Source organism: Lontra canadensis, unplaced genomic scaffold, assembly GCF_010015895.1.
Source record: "Lontra canadensis isolate GAN:19392208 unplaced genomic scaffold, GSC_riverotter_1.0 scaffold35, whole genome shotgun sequence".
NCBI classification, from domain to species: domain Eukaryota; kingdom Metazoa; phylum Chordata; class Mammalia; order Carnivora; family Mustelidae; genus Lontra; species Lontra canadensis.
In genome coordinates, this window is record NW_022631029.1 from 9,167,444 (window position 1) to 9,183,773 (window position 16,330).

Sequence of the window (16,330 nt, forward strand, 5' to 3'; positions counted from 1 at the left end):
GTTGCATGGAACACTGGGTGTGGTGCAAAAACAATGAATACTGTTATGCTGAAAATAAATTAAAAAATAATGTAAATATGCTTGGGGTGATTAAAAATATTTTTATGCAAAAAAAGAAAAACAAAAAAAGATGTTAACATGAATGGCATTGCAGTCAGATAAAAAAATGAATTTTCATAAGATTTAACAAGGTAGCCTCAAGGATTTATGAAATATGAGAAAGTAGGGAACAGTGACCAGTACTTTGATATTGTGTATATTAAAGGCAACAGAGCTTTCCTGTAAATGTCTCCTAGTGCATATATATAGGAAATTTTCTAAGGACATAATTCTCAACCTTTTCAGACCCAGTGCTAACCTGCCTTCTTTCCCTTTAAAATAGATTTATTGAGATATAATTCACATACCATAAAATTCACCCTTTAAAGACATACAGTTCACTGGTTTTATCGTATAGAGTTATGCAACTATCACCACTAATTTTAGAATATTTTTATAACCTGAGAAAGAAAACCCACTCCTATTAGTAAACACTTGGAATAATTTTCTACCCCAGCCCCTGGCAACCACTAATCTATTTTCTCTGTGGGGTTGCCTATTCTGGAAATTTCATATAAATGTAATTATTTAATTTGTGTCTGGCTTCTTTTAGCACAGTGTTCATGTTTCATCCATGTTGAAGCATGTATCAGAACTTGATTTCTTTTTGGCGCCTTGGTGGCTCAGTCAGTTAAGTGTCTGCCTTCTGCTCAGGTCATGATTCTGGGGTCCTGGGATCGATCTCCACATCAAGCTAGCTGCTCAGTGGGGAGCTTGCTTCTCCCTCTGTCTGCTACTCCCCTTTCTTGTGCTCTCTCTCTCTCCATCAAATAAATAAATAAAATCTTAAAAAAAGAACTTGATTTATTCTTATGGTTAAGTAGTATTTCATTGTAGGCATATACCATATTTTATTTATCCATTCATCAGTTGACAGACATTTGGGTTGTTTTCACCTTTTGGCTGTTGTGAATAGTGCTGCCGTAAACATTTGTGTGCAAATAGTTGTTTGAATACCTGTTAATAAAAAATTTTCTTTGTTATATACGTAAGGGGAATTGTTGGGTCATATGGTAGTTTTATCTTTAACATTTTGAGGAACTAGCAAACTGTCTTCTAAAGTGGCTGCACCATTTTACAAACCTGTCAGTAATGTACAAGAGTTCCAATATCTCCATATCGTTGCTAATACTTGTTACTGTCTGTGTCTGTCATTGCACCCATTTCATTGGGGGGAGAAATGGTATCTCATTATGGTTTTGATTTTTATTTCTTTAATGACTAATGATGTTGAACTTCTTTTCATGTTTTTATTGGCCATTTGTGTATCTTCTATGGAAAAGTGTTTATTTAAATCTTTTGTCTGGGGTGCCTGGGTGGGTCAGTGGGTTAAGCCTCTGCCTTCAGCTCAGGTCATGTTCTCAGGGTCCTGGGATCAAGTCCCCACATCAGGCTCTCTGCTTGGCGGGGAGCCTGCTTCTCCTCTCTCTCTCTGCCTACTTGTGATCGATCTCTCTCTCTCTCTCTCTCTGTCAAATAAATAAATAAAAAAGAAACTTTAAAAAAATAAATCTTGGGTGCCTGGGTGGCTCAGTGGGTTAAAGCCTCTGCCTTCGGCTCAGGTCATGATCCCAGGGTCCTGGGATCGAGCCCCACATCGGGCTCTCTGCTCAGCGGGGAGCCTGCTTCCTCCTCTCTATCTGCCTGCCTCTCTGCCTCCTTGTGATTTCTGTCTGTCAAATAAATAAATAAATCTTAAAAAAAAAATAAAAAAAATAAATCTTTTGTCTGTTTAAAAAATTATCTTTTCATTTAGTTATGTGTTCTTCATGTATTCTAGATACAGGTCTCTTATCAGGTATATGATTTATAAATATTTTTGCCCAGTATGTGGGTTGTATTTTAATTTTTTGATGTCCTTTGAGAAACAAAGCTTTTAATTTTCGTGAAGTCAAATTTATTTATTTTTTTCTGTTGCTTGTGCATAAAACCAGTGTTTAACCCAAGGTCATGAAGATCTACACTTATTTTTTCTTCTAAGAATTTTTGCATTTTGAAAATATAAATATTTTTAATGTTTTTGGCAACTCAGACTTCCCACAGATTTCCAAAAATTTCTCTAGAATGCAGTAATATCCCCAATTCAATGCTATTGTATAGTGGATAATATACAGAAGTAGAATTTCAGTGTCATACAATATGCATATAATAAATACTGCTTTGTTTTTGAAAATGGGGACCATTTATTATCACCCTGATACCTGATTGCTCTATATTCCCTTGCCAACACCTGCTATTGTTAGAATTTAAAAGAAAAATTCTAACCAATGTGGTAGATGTGAAATGTTATCCTGTTGTCTGTGTGTATGTGTGTGTTTGCTTTAGTCAGGTTGTTGGGGCATAACTTATGTGCAGTGAATGTCATCCTTTTGGGAGTATATTTGTGAATTTTGATAAATGTATACTTTTGTAACTATCACCACAGTTAGGATACAGAACTTTTTTTTTTCTCTACCCTAAATGTAACATCAGGCTCCTTATAGTCAACCTTCCTTCTTAATCCCTTTCCCCCAGCCCTGGCAACCACTGATTTATTTTCTGTCCCTCTAATTTTGTTTTCTAGAATGTTATATAAATGGGATCATACATTATATAGTTTGTTGTGTCTGGCTTTTTTTTCACTTTGCATAATGCATTAAAATTCATTCATGTTGTATGTATCTGTGGCTCGTTTTTTTCCAAGTAGTATTTCCTCATACAGATTTAAGCCACATTTTATTTATCCATGTGACCATTGATAGACTTTGAGTTGCTTTATTTTTGGAGATTATAAATAAATGTTATAAATGTTGTATATAGATTTTCGTATGGATTTTTTTCCTATTGGGTAAATACTTCGAGTTGGGGTTGGAGAGTCATACAGAAAGTGCATTAAAAATATGCTTTATTTTTTAGAGTAGTTTTAGGCTTCCAGAAAAACTGCACAGAAAGTATAGAGAATTTCCACATATCTCCTTCCTCCACACATGTACAGCCTCTTCCATTATCAACATCCACACCAGAATGGGTACATTTGTTAAAATCAGTGAACCTATGTTGGCACATCATTGTCACCCAAGATCCAGAGTATACATCAGGGTTCACTCTTTGTGTAGTACATTCTCTTGGTTTGGATAAATGTTTGATAACATGTATCCACCATTATAGTGTCATACAGAATAGTGTCACTGCCCTAAAAATTCTCTGTACCTATTTATCCCTTCCTCCCTCCAGCCCTTGGCAATCATGGATCTTTTCACTGTCTCTCCATGGTATTGCCTTTTATCAGTGTCATATAGTTGGAATCATAGTATGTGACATTTTCAGATTGGCTTTTCTCATTTAGTAATATACACTTTAAGTTCCTTCATTTTTTTTGTGGCTTGATAGATTCTATCTTTTTATCCCTAAATAATATACCAGTGTCTGGATGTACCACTGTTTATTTATCCACTTACCTGAAGTTCATCTTGGTTGCTTCCACATTTTGGCAGTTATGAATAAAGTTGCTATAAACATCCAGGTGCAGGTTTTTGTGTGGACGTAAATGTTCGCTTCATTTGAGTAAATACCAGAGAGTCAGACTTATGAATCAAATGGTAAGAGTATATTTAGGTTTGTAAGAAACTGCCAAACAACCTCACAAAATGGCTGTATCATTTTGGATTCCCACCAGCAATGAATGAAAGTTCCTGTTGCTCCAAATCCTTATCAGAATTTGGTGTTGTCAATATTTTGATTTTGGCCTTTATGGTAAATATGTAATGGTATCTTATTGTTTTAATTTGTAATTCTTTTAAAATTTTTTTCTTATGTTAGTTACCATATAATACTTCATTCGTTTTTTTAAAAATTTATTTATTTGACAGAGAGAGAGATCACAAATAGGCAGAGTGGCAGGCAGAGAGAGCAGGGGAAGCAGGCTGCCACTGAGCAGAGAGCTTGATGCAGGGCTTGATCCCAGGACCCTGAGATCATGACCTGAGCTGAAGGCAGAGGCTTTAACCCACTGAGCCACCCAGGTGTCCCCTTCATTGTCTTTTTTTAAATTTAATTTTATTTTTTCAGTGTTCCAAGATTCATTGTTTATGTACCACAACCAGTGCTCCATGCAATATGTGCCCTCTTTAATACCCACCACCAGGCTCACCCAACTTCCACTCCCTCCCTTCCAAAACCCTGTTTGTTTCTGAGTCCATAGTCTCTCATGCTTCATCTCCCCCTCTGATTTCCCCCAATTCACTTTTCCTTTCCTTCTCCCAATGTCCTCTATGTTATTCCTTAAGTTCCACAAGTAAGTGGAATCATATGATAATTGACTTTCTCTGCTTGACTTATTTCACTCAGCATAATATAGTGTTCCATGATTCATTGTTTGTGTTTAAAACACCCAGTGCTCATTGCAGTATGTGCCCTCCTTAATACCCATCACTGGGCTAATCCATCCCCCCAGCCCCCCAGCCCTCTGAAACTCTCAGTTTGTTTCCTGGGGTCCATAGTCTCTCATGGTCTATCTTCCCGTCTGATTCCCCCTGTTCATTTTTCCCTTCTCTTAATGTCCTCCATGTTGTTCCTTATGTTTCACATATAAGTGAAACCATATGATAATTGTCTTTCTCTGCTTGACTTATTTCACTTTGCATAATCTCCTCTAGTTCCATCTATGTCGATGCAAATGGTGGGTATTCTTCCTTTGTGATTGCTGAGTAGTATTCCATTGTATATATGGACCACATCTTCTCTGTCCATCCATCTGTTGAAGGGCATATCGGCTCCTTTCACAGTTTAGCTATTGTGGACATTGCTGCTATGGACATTGGGGTGCATGTGCCCCTTCTTTTCACTACATCTGTGTCTTTGAGGTAAATACCCAGTAGTGCAATTGCTGGGTCATAGGGTAGCTCTATTTTTAACTTTTTGAGGAACCTCCACATTGTTTTCCAAAGTGGCTGTACCAACTTGTATTCCCACCAACAATATAAGAGGTTCCCCTTTCTCCACATTGTCTCCAACATTTGTTGTTTCTTCCCTTATCAATTTTTGCCATTCTAACTGGTGTAAGGTGGTATCTCAGTGTGGTTTTGATTTTAATTTCCCTGATGGCTAATGATGTTGAACATTTTCTCATGTGTCTGTTAGCCATTTGTATGTCTTCTTTGGAGAAGTGTCTTTTCATGTTTTCTGCCCATTTTTTGACTTGATTATTTGGTTTTCAGGTGGAATTGGGATGCCACCAGCTTTGGTTTTCTTTTTCAACATTCCTCTGAATATTTGGGATCTTTTCTGGTTCCATACAAATTTTAGGATATTAAGGAGGTCATGTATTGCATACAGCACAAGGTGTGATATATAAACAATGAATCTTGCTTGGATCGCTGAAAAAAATAAAATTTAAAAAAATTTTTAGGATTATTTGTTCTATTTCTTGGAAAAAAGTTGCTGGTATTTGAATGAATGGGATTGCATTAAACGTGTAGATTGCTTTAGGTAGCATAGACATTTTAACAGTATTTGTTCTTCTAATCCGTGAGCATGGGACATTTTTCCATTTCTTTGTGTCTTCCTCAGTTTCTTTCATGAGTATCCTATGGTTTTCTAAGTACCGATTATTTGCCTTTTTGGATAGATTTATTCCTAGACATCTTATGGTTTTGGGTGAAATTGTAAATGGGATTGACTCCTTAATTTCTCTTTCTTCTGTCTTGTTGGTATGTAGAAATGCAACTGATTTCCATACATTGGTTTTATATCCTGACACTTTACTGAATTCCTGTATGCGTTCTCACAGTTTTGGGGTGGAATCTTTCAGGTTTTCCACATAAGTATCATATCATCTGCAAAGAGTGAGAGTTTTGACTTCTTTTTTGCTGATTCAGATGCCTTTTATTTCTTTTTGTTGTCTGATTGCCAAGGCTAGGACTTCTAGTACTAGGTTGAATAGCAGTGGTGATAATGGACATCCCTGCCATGTTCCTGACCTTGGGGGAAAAGCTCTCAGTTTTTCCCTATTGAGAATTATATTTGCTGTGGGTTTTTCAGAGATGGCTTTTATTATATTGACATAGGTACCCTCTATCCCTACACTGTGAAGTTTGATAAAGAAATGATGCTGCACTTTGTCAAATGCTTTTTCAGCATGTCTTGAGAGTATCATATGGTTCTTGTTCTTTCTTTTATTAATGTATTGTATCACATTGATTGATTTGCGGATGTTGAACCAACCTTGCAGCCCAGGAATAAATCCCCCTTGGTCGTGGTGAATAATCCTTTTCATGTGCTGTTGGATCCTACTGGCTAGTATTTTGGTGAGAATTTTTGCATCCATGTTCATCAGGGATATTGGTCTGTAATTCTCTTTTTTGATGGGGTCTTTGTCTGGTTTTGGGATCAAAGTAATGGTGGTCTCGTCAAATGAGTTTGGAAGTTTTTCCTTCCATTTCTATTTTTTGGAAGAGTTTCAGGAGAATAGGTGTTAATTCTTCTTTGAATATTTGGTAGAATTCCCCTGGGGAGCCATGTGGTCCTGGGCTCTTGTTTGTTGGGAGGTTTTTGATGACTGCTTCAATCTTCTTACTGGTTATGGGTCTGTTCATGTTTTCTGTTTCTTCCTGGTTCAGTTTTGATAGTTTATATGTCTCTGGGAATGCATCCATTTCTTCCAGATGGTCTAATTTGCTGGCATACGTTTGCTCATAATATGTGCTTATAATTGTTTGTATTTCTTTGGTGTTGGTTGTGATCTCTCCTCTTTCCTTCATGATTTTATTAGTTTGGGTCCTTTTTCTTTTCTTTTCGATACGTCTGGCCAGGGGTTTATTAATCTTATTCTTTCAAAGAAGCAGCTCCTTGTTTCGTTGATTTGTTTGACTGTTCTTTTGGTTTCTATTTGATTGATTTCTGCTCTGACCTCAATTATAGCACTTTTCCTGCTGGGTTTAGGCTTTCTTTGCTGTTCTTTGTCCAGCTGCTTTAGGTGTAGGGTTAGGTTGTGTATTTGAGACCTTTCTTGTTTCTTGAGAAAGGCTTGTACCGCTATATATTTTCCTCTCAGGACTGCCTTTGTTGTGTCCCACAGGTTTTGAACCGTTGTGTTTTCATTTTCATTTGTTTCCGTGAATTTTTTCAATTCTTCTTTAATTTCCGGGTTGGCCCATTCATTCTTTCGTAGGATGCTCTTTAGCCTCCATGTATCTGAGTTCTTTCCCACTTTCCTCTTGTGATTGAGTTCTAGTTTCAGAGCATTGTGGTCCGAAAGTATGCAGGGAATGATCCCAATCTTTTGGTACTGGTTGAGACCTGGATTTGTGACCCAGGATGTGATCTATTCTGGAGAATGTTCCATGTGCACTAGCACTAGAGAAGAATGTGTATTCTATTGCTTTGGGATGGAATGTTCTGAATATATCTGTGATGTCCATCTGGTCCAGTGTGTCATTTAAGGCCTTTAAGTGTTTGCTGATCTTTTGCTTGGATGATCTGTGTATTTCAGTGAGGCGGGTGTTAAAGTCCCCTACTATTATTTTATTATTGTCGATGTGTTTCTTTGGTTTTGTTATTAATTGGTTTATATAGTTGGCTTCTCCCATGTTAGGGGCATAGATATTTAAGATTGTTAGATCTTCTTGTTGGAAAGACGCTTTACGTAAGATATAGTGTCCTTCCTCATCTCTTATTACAGTCTTTGGCTTAAAATCTAATTTATGTGATATAAGGATTGCCACCCCCAGCTTTCCTTCAATGTCCATTAGCATGGCAAATTGTTTTCCACCCTGTCTCTTTAAATTTGGAGGTGTCTTTGGGTCTAAAGTGAGTCTCTTGCAGACAGCCTATCGATAGGCCTTTTTTTTTTTTTAATCCATTCTGATACCCTGTGTGTTTTGATTGGGGTATTTAGCCCATTGGTGTTCAGGGTAACTATTGAAAGATAGGAATTTAGTGCCATTGTATGCCTGTAAGGTGACGGTTACTGTATATTGTCTCTGTTCCTTTCTGGTATTTGTTACTTTTAGGCTCTCTCTTTGCTTAGAGGACGCCTCTCAGTATTTCCTGTAGGGCTGATTTGGTGTTTGCAAATTCTTTTAATTTTTGTTTGTCCTGGAAGCTTTTTATCTCTCCTCCTATTTTCGATGAGAGCCTAACTGGGTATAGCATTCCTGGGTGCACAATTTTCTCGTTTAGTGCTCTGAATCTATCACACCAGTTCTTTCTGGTCGGCCAGGTCTCTGTGGATAATTCTGTTGCCAATTTAATATTTCTACCATTGTATGTTACAGACTTCTTGTCCCGAGCTGCTTTCACGATTTTCTCTTTGTCTCTGACACTTGCTAGTTTTACATTAGATGATGGGGTGTTGACCTATTTTTGTTGATTTTGAGGGGGGTTTTGTCTGCCTCCTAGATTTTGATGCCTTTTGCATTCCCCAAGTAAGGGAAGTTCTCTGCTATAATTTGCTCCAATATACCTTCTGCGCCTCTCTCTCTTTCTTTTTCTTCTGGGATCCCAATTATTCTAATATTGTTTCATCTTATGGTATCACTTATTTCTCGAGTTCTGATCCAATAGTTGTTTTTCTCTTTTTTTCTCAGCTTCTTTATTCTCCATCATTTGGTCTTCTACATCACCAATTCTCTTTTCGGCACCATTTATCCTAGCAGTTAGAACCTCCATTTTTTATTGCACCTCATTAATAACTTTTTTGATTTTGACTTGGTTAGATTTTAGTTATTTCTCCAGAAAGGGATTCTCTAGTATCCTCCATGCTTTTTTCAAACCTAGATAATATCTTTATAGTCATCATTCTGAACTCTAGTTCTGACATCTTACTAATGTTAATATTGATTAGGTCCCTGGCAGTTGGTACTGGTTTTTTTTTTTTTTTTTTGAGGTGAATTTTTACAGTTTGTCATTTTCTTCAGAGAAGAATAGATGAATGAGAAAACAGTATGCTCAAAGGGTTACAACGACCCCAGAAAAATACACACTAAGCAAATCAGAGGAGATCTAAAACCTGGAGGAAAGGAAAGGGGAAAAAGAAAAAAGAAAAAAAGAATGTGATCATGCTGATTAATAGTACAGAGTCACGTACTAGATTTTGGCACCTCCCAGAATTTTAAAGAAAGAAAAACCTATAGATACACAAAGATAAGGGTAAATATGGTGAAGTGATGGAATATGACTGTAAAGATGAAAATTTAAAAAGATTTTAAAAAGGGAATTTATAAGAATTTGGTGGAGAAAAGAGGGAAAAAGTTTAAAAGAAAAGGATAGAATGTGATGAGGTAGGAGAGTAGAACCAAGCCATACACTAGATTTAAGGTATATATTGGTTTGGCAGAAGAACCTGTATCCCAAAATTTTAAAGGAAAAAAAAATATATATCTACACATAGTGACAATGGGGTTCTATTAATGAGGGGTTAGAATATGAGTGTAAAATGAAAATTTAAAAAGATTTAAAAAAGATATTGGTTGAAAAAGGGGAGACAAACCATGAAAGACTGTGGAATCTGAGAAACAAACTGAGGGTTTTGGAGGGGAGGGGAGGAGATGGGTGAGCCTGGTGATGGGTATTAAGGAGGGCATGTATTGCATGGAGCACTGGGTGTGGTGTATAATCAATGTATCTTGTAACACTGAAAAAATAAATTAAAATTTAAATAAAAGGAAAGAGGAAAAATAAAAATAGAAAAAGAAAAAAAATAAAGAAAATTAAAAAAATTAACTTCGAAAAATGAAAGAATCATGGGGAAAAAGCCATGAATTCTGTGCTCTGTATTCCCCTTGCATTGGAGATTTGCAGTTCTCTTTCATCTGTAAACTTGGTCTTGGCTGAATGTTCTTGCTGATCTTCTGGAGAAGGGGCCTATTGCAGTGATTCTCAAATGTCTTGCCCAGGTGGAAGTGCCCCGCCCTTGCCAGGGTCCAGACTAAGGAATCTGCTTGGGTTTGCTCTTGGTAGCTTTTGTTCCCTGAAAGCTTTCCATACAGCTTTGGAGGATGGAATGAAAATGGTGCCCTCCCAATCTGTGGCCCTGGAGGAGTAGAGATCTCAGGTTCCTCCTCCTCTGTGTGCCCTCAGAGAAAAGCAGTCAATCACTCCTGTCTCCCTGGTCTCCAGCCTGCACTTGTGCTCACCTGGCCTGTGACCAAGCGTTTCTATCTCTGGCATATAACGCCATCTGTAGTTTCCAAACTCTGCAGATTTCTGTGGTCTCCTCCTGTGCTGCTGCTCCCCATGCTTCTCCTCCCAGGGGAGGAAGGAGAGTCTCCCTGGATCTGCTGCTCGTTGGGTCCCTGATTGAGGAGTAGTGATCCAAATGTGCTGGGGATCATTGTTTATGGCAACCCCAAGGTGAGAGCCCACTCTCCTTCTTTACAGCTGGCTTCCCCACTCTGATACCTGGGAGCTCTGCCATACTCAGGCACCCCTGGTCTTTCTGTGACTTCGATGGTTCTGAGACCATACTGTCCCAGCGAGGCTTCCACCCCCCCTCCCCCACTTAGCCACTGGAGCCACATCCCTCAGTGGAACCAACTTCTAAAAGTTCTGATTTTGTGTTCCGCTGCTCTGTCACTTGCCAGGAGTCTGCTTACCGAGGGTCCCTCCCCCTACTGTCTATCTTCCCAAATATCACCTGGGTTCACATCTTTGCATGTCCTACCTTCCAAAAGTTGGGGCTTTTCTGTTCATAGAATTGCTGCTATTTTTTCATTCGATCTCCTGTTGAGTTTGTAGGTGTTCAGAATGCTTTGATAACTATCTAGCTGAATTCTTGGGAGCAGACAAAATTTAGGTCTTCTATTCCTCCATTATCTTGCTCCTGGGGTTTTTCATTTTCAAGTTTTACACAAGGCTTGCAGCAAGGGAGATGGGAAAGGACAATTTAAAAAGGTCTTTGTTCTTACCGAGATTCAGATTTCTTGAATAAGTACTATTTGGATTATTTCAGGTCTTTGGTTTACTTCTAGAGTTCTATAGAATTTGATTTTGACAGTTTTTGCCAGGATTCTAATTGCTTTTATTAAGGAAAGGCTTTTTGGAGATCCTTCTCTGCCATTCCTGCTGATACCATTTTCTATTCTGTTTCTTAAGCTATTATAAAATCTCACTTATGGTAAATCACTTTCTTCTTTTTAATAAATGAAGATACTGAAATTCTTAAGGTTTAAATTGAGTTATTAAAATTTATTACCTCAGCTGTTGTACTAAACATAAAGAAGGATATTTCTTCTTTTATTGTTTGTTATGATTTCAGGAAAGTTGATTTTTTTTCCTCATAGCTTGTTGCAAGATTTAAAGTTTAATACATAGAAAGAACAATCTGTCAATTTCATTACATGAAATTAAGAACAGTAAGCTCTCAGTTATTATTAGCTATTATCAATAATGTCCTTTTCTTCATCTTCCTCCTTTCAGTACATCTCATTGGAACTTTTCCCTCTTATACCATAGCAGAGCAACTATAACAAACCTCTGAGAATAATAGATTGGAATTGAGAAAAGTTGGTAATGAAATTTCCTTTCTCTGAAAATTGTTTTTATTGTGTAATTGAAACTTTGATTCTTATTGCTGTGTATGAATGCTAAGAGGGAATAACTGAAGCACAGATGTCAACTTTAGCATCTGGAAAGCCAAGAAATGAGCATAGTGTAGTTTTGTGCATGGAACACTGAATGAGATCCGGAAGCAAAAAGTCTGGGCTATAGTCTCTATCTACTACCAAAAAAGCTATATGATTTTGGCATTTTTCTGCCCCTCACAGTTTCATCTGGAAATTTTCATAGAGTTGAATTACATGTCCTCTGAGGTCTTTTTTAGTTTTTTGGGCTTTATTCAGTTGAAAGTTGTATCTTTTGAAGAAAATTGGAAATGTATTTAATGTAAGACTGTTCCTTTTAAAGTACTCAATAAAGGCATAAGTAGTGAGGCTTTACTAGAAAGGTTTGCATTAATTTTTCACTCTAAAATACCACATTATATAAATAAATAAAATACACTATGTGTTTTATAGGAAAAAATGACAATATGAATTTAATATCTTTTGTATGCTTTGTTTTAGGTTGGTACAGAGGAGTTTCAACAAAGAAGCCAAATGTAAAGGTAATGAAAAGTTTATTGTTATCCTTTCTAATGTTAGAAGTGACCTAGTATGTTTATTTGCTATAAAAACAATTCTTACTTGTCCATCTTTTAATCTTTTACAATAGCCACACTCTTTCTTTCCTTTACAGAGCTGTATTAGACCCTACCCTGCTCTCTGTCAGCAGCATTAAATTTTTTTTTAAAAGGACAGAAAACACATGTATGATCATAGCTGCAAAACTCATTTTGAAAAAGCCTATTTAAGCTATTTAATATTTTTTCCTTCAAGTATTTGACAAAAAGTAAATTGACCTCATAACCAACACCAAAGAAATACAAACAATTGTAAGAGAATATTGTAAACAATTACATGCCAACAAATTGGGCAATTTGGAAGAAATGGATAAATTCCTAGAAACATGTAAAGTACCAAAACTGAAACAGTAAGAAATAGAAAACTTAAACGGACCCACAACAGACAAAGAAATTGTAATAAAAAATCTCCCAACAAATAAGAATCTAAAAAAAAAAAAAGAATCTAGGGCCAGGTAGCTTCTCAGGGAATTATACTAAATATTTATTTATTTATTTAAAAGATTTTATTTGTTTATTTGACAGCAAGAGAGGAAGCACAAGCAGAGGGAGTGGGAGAGGGAGAAGCAGACCTCCTGCCACGCAGGGAGCCTGATGTGGGACTGGATCCCGGGATGCTGGGATCATGACCTGAGCTGAAGGCAGATGCTTAATGACTGAGCCATGCAGGTGCCCCTATACCAAACACTCAAAAAAGAATTAATATCTATTCTTCTGAAGCTGTTCCAAAAAAACAGAAATGGAAGGAAAACTTCTAAACTCATTCTTTGAGTCCAGCATTACCTTAATTCTAAAACCATGCAAAGACCCCATGGAAAATGAGAATTACAAACCAATATCCCAGATGGACATGGATAAAGAAATTCTTACCAATGGGATGCCTGGGTGGCTCAGTCTATTAAGCATCTGCCTTCGGCTCAGGTCATGAGCCCATGATCCTGGGATTGAATCTTGCATCAGGCTACTTGCTCAGCAGGGGGTCAGCTTCTCTCTCCGCCTGCTCTGCCTGCTCTTCCTGCTGCTCTCCCTGCTTGTGCACTTGCTCTCTGTCTCTGTCTGTCTCTCTGAACAAATGAATAAAATCTTAAAAAATTCTTACCAAGATAGTAGCTAATAGGATCCAACAATACATTAAAAGGGTTATTCACCTTAACCAAGTGGATTTATTCCTGTGTTGCAGAAGTGATTCAGTGTCCACATACCAATCAACTTGATACACCACAATAACAAAAATAGGGTAAGAACTATATGATCCCTTCAATAGATGTAGAAAAACATTTGACAAAATACAGCACCATTTCTTGATAAAAAAACCATCCACAATGGAACGATAGAGGGAATATACCTCAACATCATAAATGCCATATATGAAAGATCTATCCTTAATGGGGAAGAACTGAGAGCATTTCCCCTATGGTCAGGTTCATGACAGGGATGTTCACTGTCACCACTATTGTTCGGTGTAGTACTGGAAGTCCTAGCCTCAGCAATCTGACAACAAAAAGAACTAAAGAAATAAACTAAAGAAATAAAAAGCATGCAGATTGGTAAAGAAGTCAAACTTTTACTCTCTGCAGATGACATGATGGTTTATGGAGAAAACCCAAAGACTCCACCAAAAAATTGCTAGAACTCATACAGGAATTCAGCAAAGTCACAGGATATAAAATCAATGCACAGAAGTCTGTTGCATTTCTGTACACCAATAATGGGTCAGTAGAAAAAGAAATCAAGGGATTGATCCTGTTTACAGTTGTACCAAAAACTGCAAGATACTTAGGCATAAACCTAACTAAAGAGGTAAAAGATGGGTACTCTGAAAACTATAGAACACTTATGAAAGAAATTGAGGAAGACAAAAAACTGGAAAAATCTTCCATGCTCATAGATTGGAAAAAAAATATTATTAAAATATCCATACTGCTCAAAGCTATCTACACATTGAGTGCAATCCCTACCAAAATAGCATGAGCATTTTTCACAGAGCTGGAAGAAAAAATTCTAAAATTAATATGGAATCAGAAAATACCCTGAAAATCCAAAGTAATGTAGGAAAAAAAAAACCAAAAACGAAAGCTAGAGGAATCACAATTCCAGACTTCAAACTGTATTACAAAGTAATAGTCATCAAAACAGTATGGTACTAGTACAAAAACAGACATATAGATCAATGGAACAGAATAGAAAACCCAGAAATGGACCTCACCTGATCTTCAACAAAACAGGAAAGAATATCTAATGGAAAAAAGATAATCTCTTCAACAGATGGTGTTGGAGAAGTTGGGACAGCCACATGAAGAAGAATGAAACTGGACCACTTTCTTAAATGGTACACAAAATAAATTCAAAGTGGATGAAAGACCTAAATATGAGATAGGAATCCATCAAAATCCTAGAGGAAAACACAGGCAGCATCCTCTTTGACCTCAGCCTCAGCAATTTCTTGCTAGACATGTCTCCAGAGGCAGGGGAAACAAAAGCAAAAGTAAACTATTGGGACTTCATCAGGATGAAAAGCTTCTGCACAGCAAAGGAAACAGTCAACTAAACCAAAAGCCAACTGACAGAATGGGAGAAGATATTTGCAAGTGACATATCAGATAAAGGGCTAATATCCAAAACTTATAAAGAACTTATCAGACTCAACACTCAAAGAACAAATAATCCAATCAAAAAATGGGCAGAAGACATGAGCAGACATTTCTCCAATGAAGACATCCAGATGGCCGACAGACACATGAAAAAGTGCTCAGCATCACTTGACATCAGGGAAATACAAATCAAAACCACAAGACCAATGATGTACTATACCTTGGCTAATTGAATGAAAAAAAAAAAAACCCAGAATGAGATACCACCTCACACCAGTCAGAATGGTTAAATTAACAAATCAAGAAACAACAGTTGTTGGTGATGATGCAGAGAATGGGAACCCTTTTTACACTGCTGGTGGGAATCCAAACTGGTGCAGCCATTCTGGAAAACAGTATGGAGGTTCCTCAAAAAGTTAAATGTAGAGCTACCCTATGACCCAGAAATTATACTCAAAGGATACAAAAATAGTGTTTTGAAGGGGCACATGCACCCCAATATTTAGCAGCAATGTCCAAAATAGCCAAACTGTGAAAAGAGCCCAGGTGCTTGTCGACAGATGAATGGATAAAGAATATGGAGTGTGTACACACACACACACACACACACACACCAGAATTTGGAGTGTATACACACACACACACACACACACACACACAAATATTATACAGCCATCAAAAAGAATGAAATGTTGCCATTTGCAACAATGTGGATGGAACTAGAGGGTATTATGATAAGTGAAATAAGTTACTCAGAGAAAGACAATTATCATATTTCACTCGTGGAATTTAAGAAACAAAACAGATGAATATAAGGGAAGGGAAGCGAAGGAAAAATAAAAGATAAAAACAGAGAAGAAGGCAAACCATAGGAGACTTTTAACTATAGGGAGCAAACTGAGGGTTGTTGGAGGGAGGTGGGTGAGGTTATGGGGTAATTTGGTGATGGGCATTAAGGAGAGCACTTGTTAAAATGAGCACTGGATGTTATATTCAAGTGATGAATCACTAAATTCTACCCCTGAAGCTAATGATACACTATATGTTAACTAAATTGAATTTAAACAAAAACTTCTTGAGGAGGGCATGTGATGGGTAATGGATATTATATTATATTATATTGCAATTAATGAATTGTTGAACACTATGTCAAAGCCTAATGATGTCAATTATGATATGGTTTCATTTATTTGTGGAACATAAGGAATAGCATTCAGGACATTAGGAGAAGGAATGAAAAAATGAATGGAGGGGAACAGAGCGGGAAATGAACCATGAGAGACTATGGACTCTGAGGAACAAATTGAGGGTTTTAGAGGGGACAGGAGTGGGGGGATGGGTGAGCCCAGTGGTGGATACTAAGGAGGGGTACGTGTTACTTGGAGCAATGGGTGTTATACACAAACAGTGAATCATGGAACACTACATCAAAAACTAATGTATTGTACGGTGACTAACTTAATATAATTAAAATAATGTATTATGT

The 16,330-nt window shown here is 37.1% G+C and overlaps 1 protein-coding gene across 6 annotated transcripts in view; it reads left to right on the plus strand.

Annotated features, from left to right (window-relative positions):
* The window catches only part of DOCK3 (dedicator of cytokinesis 3), a 581,779-nt gene that overhangs the window by 146,058 nt on the left and 419,391 nt on the right, over positions 1-16,330 (plus strand). For all 6 annotated transcript variants that reach the window (XM_032868163.1, XM_032868164.1, XM_032868166.1 and 3 more), the window contains exon 3: positions 12,138-12,178. In XM_032868163.1, the coding sequence (XP_032724054.1) occupies positions 12,138-12,178 (41 nt within the window). The remainder of the gene's footprint in view (positions 1-12,137; positions 12,179-16,330) is intronic.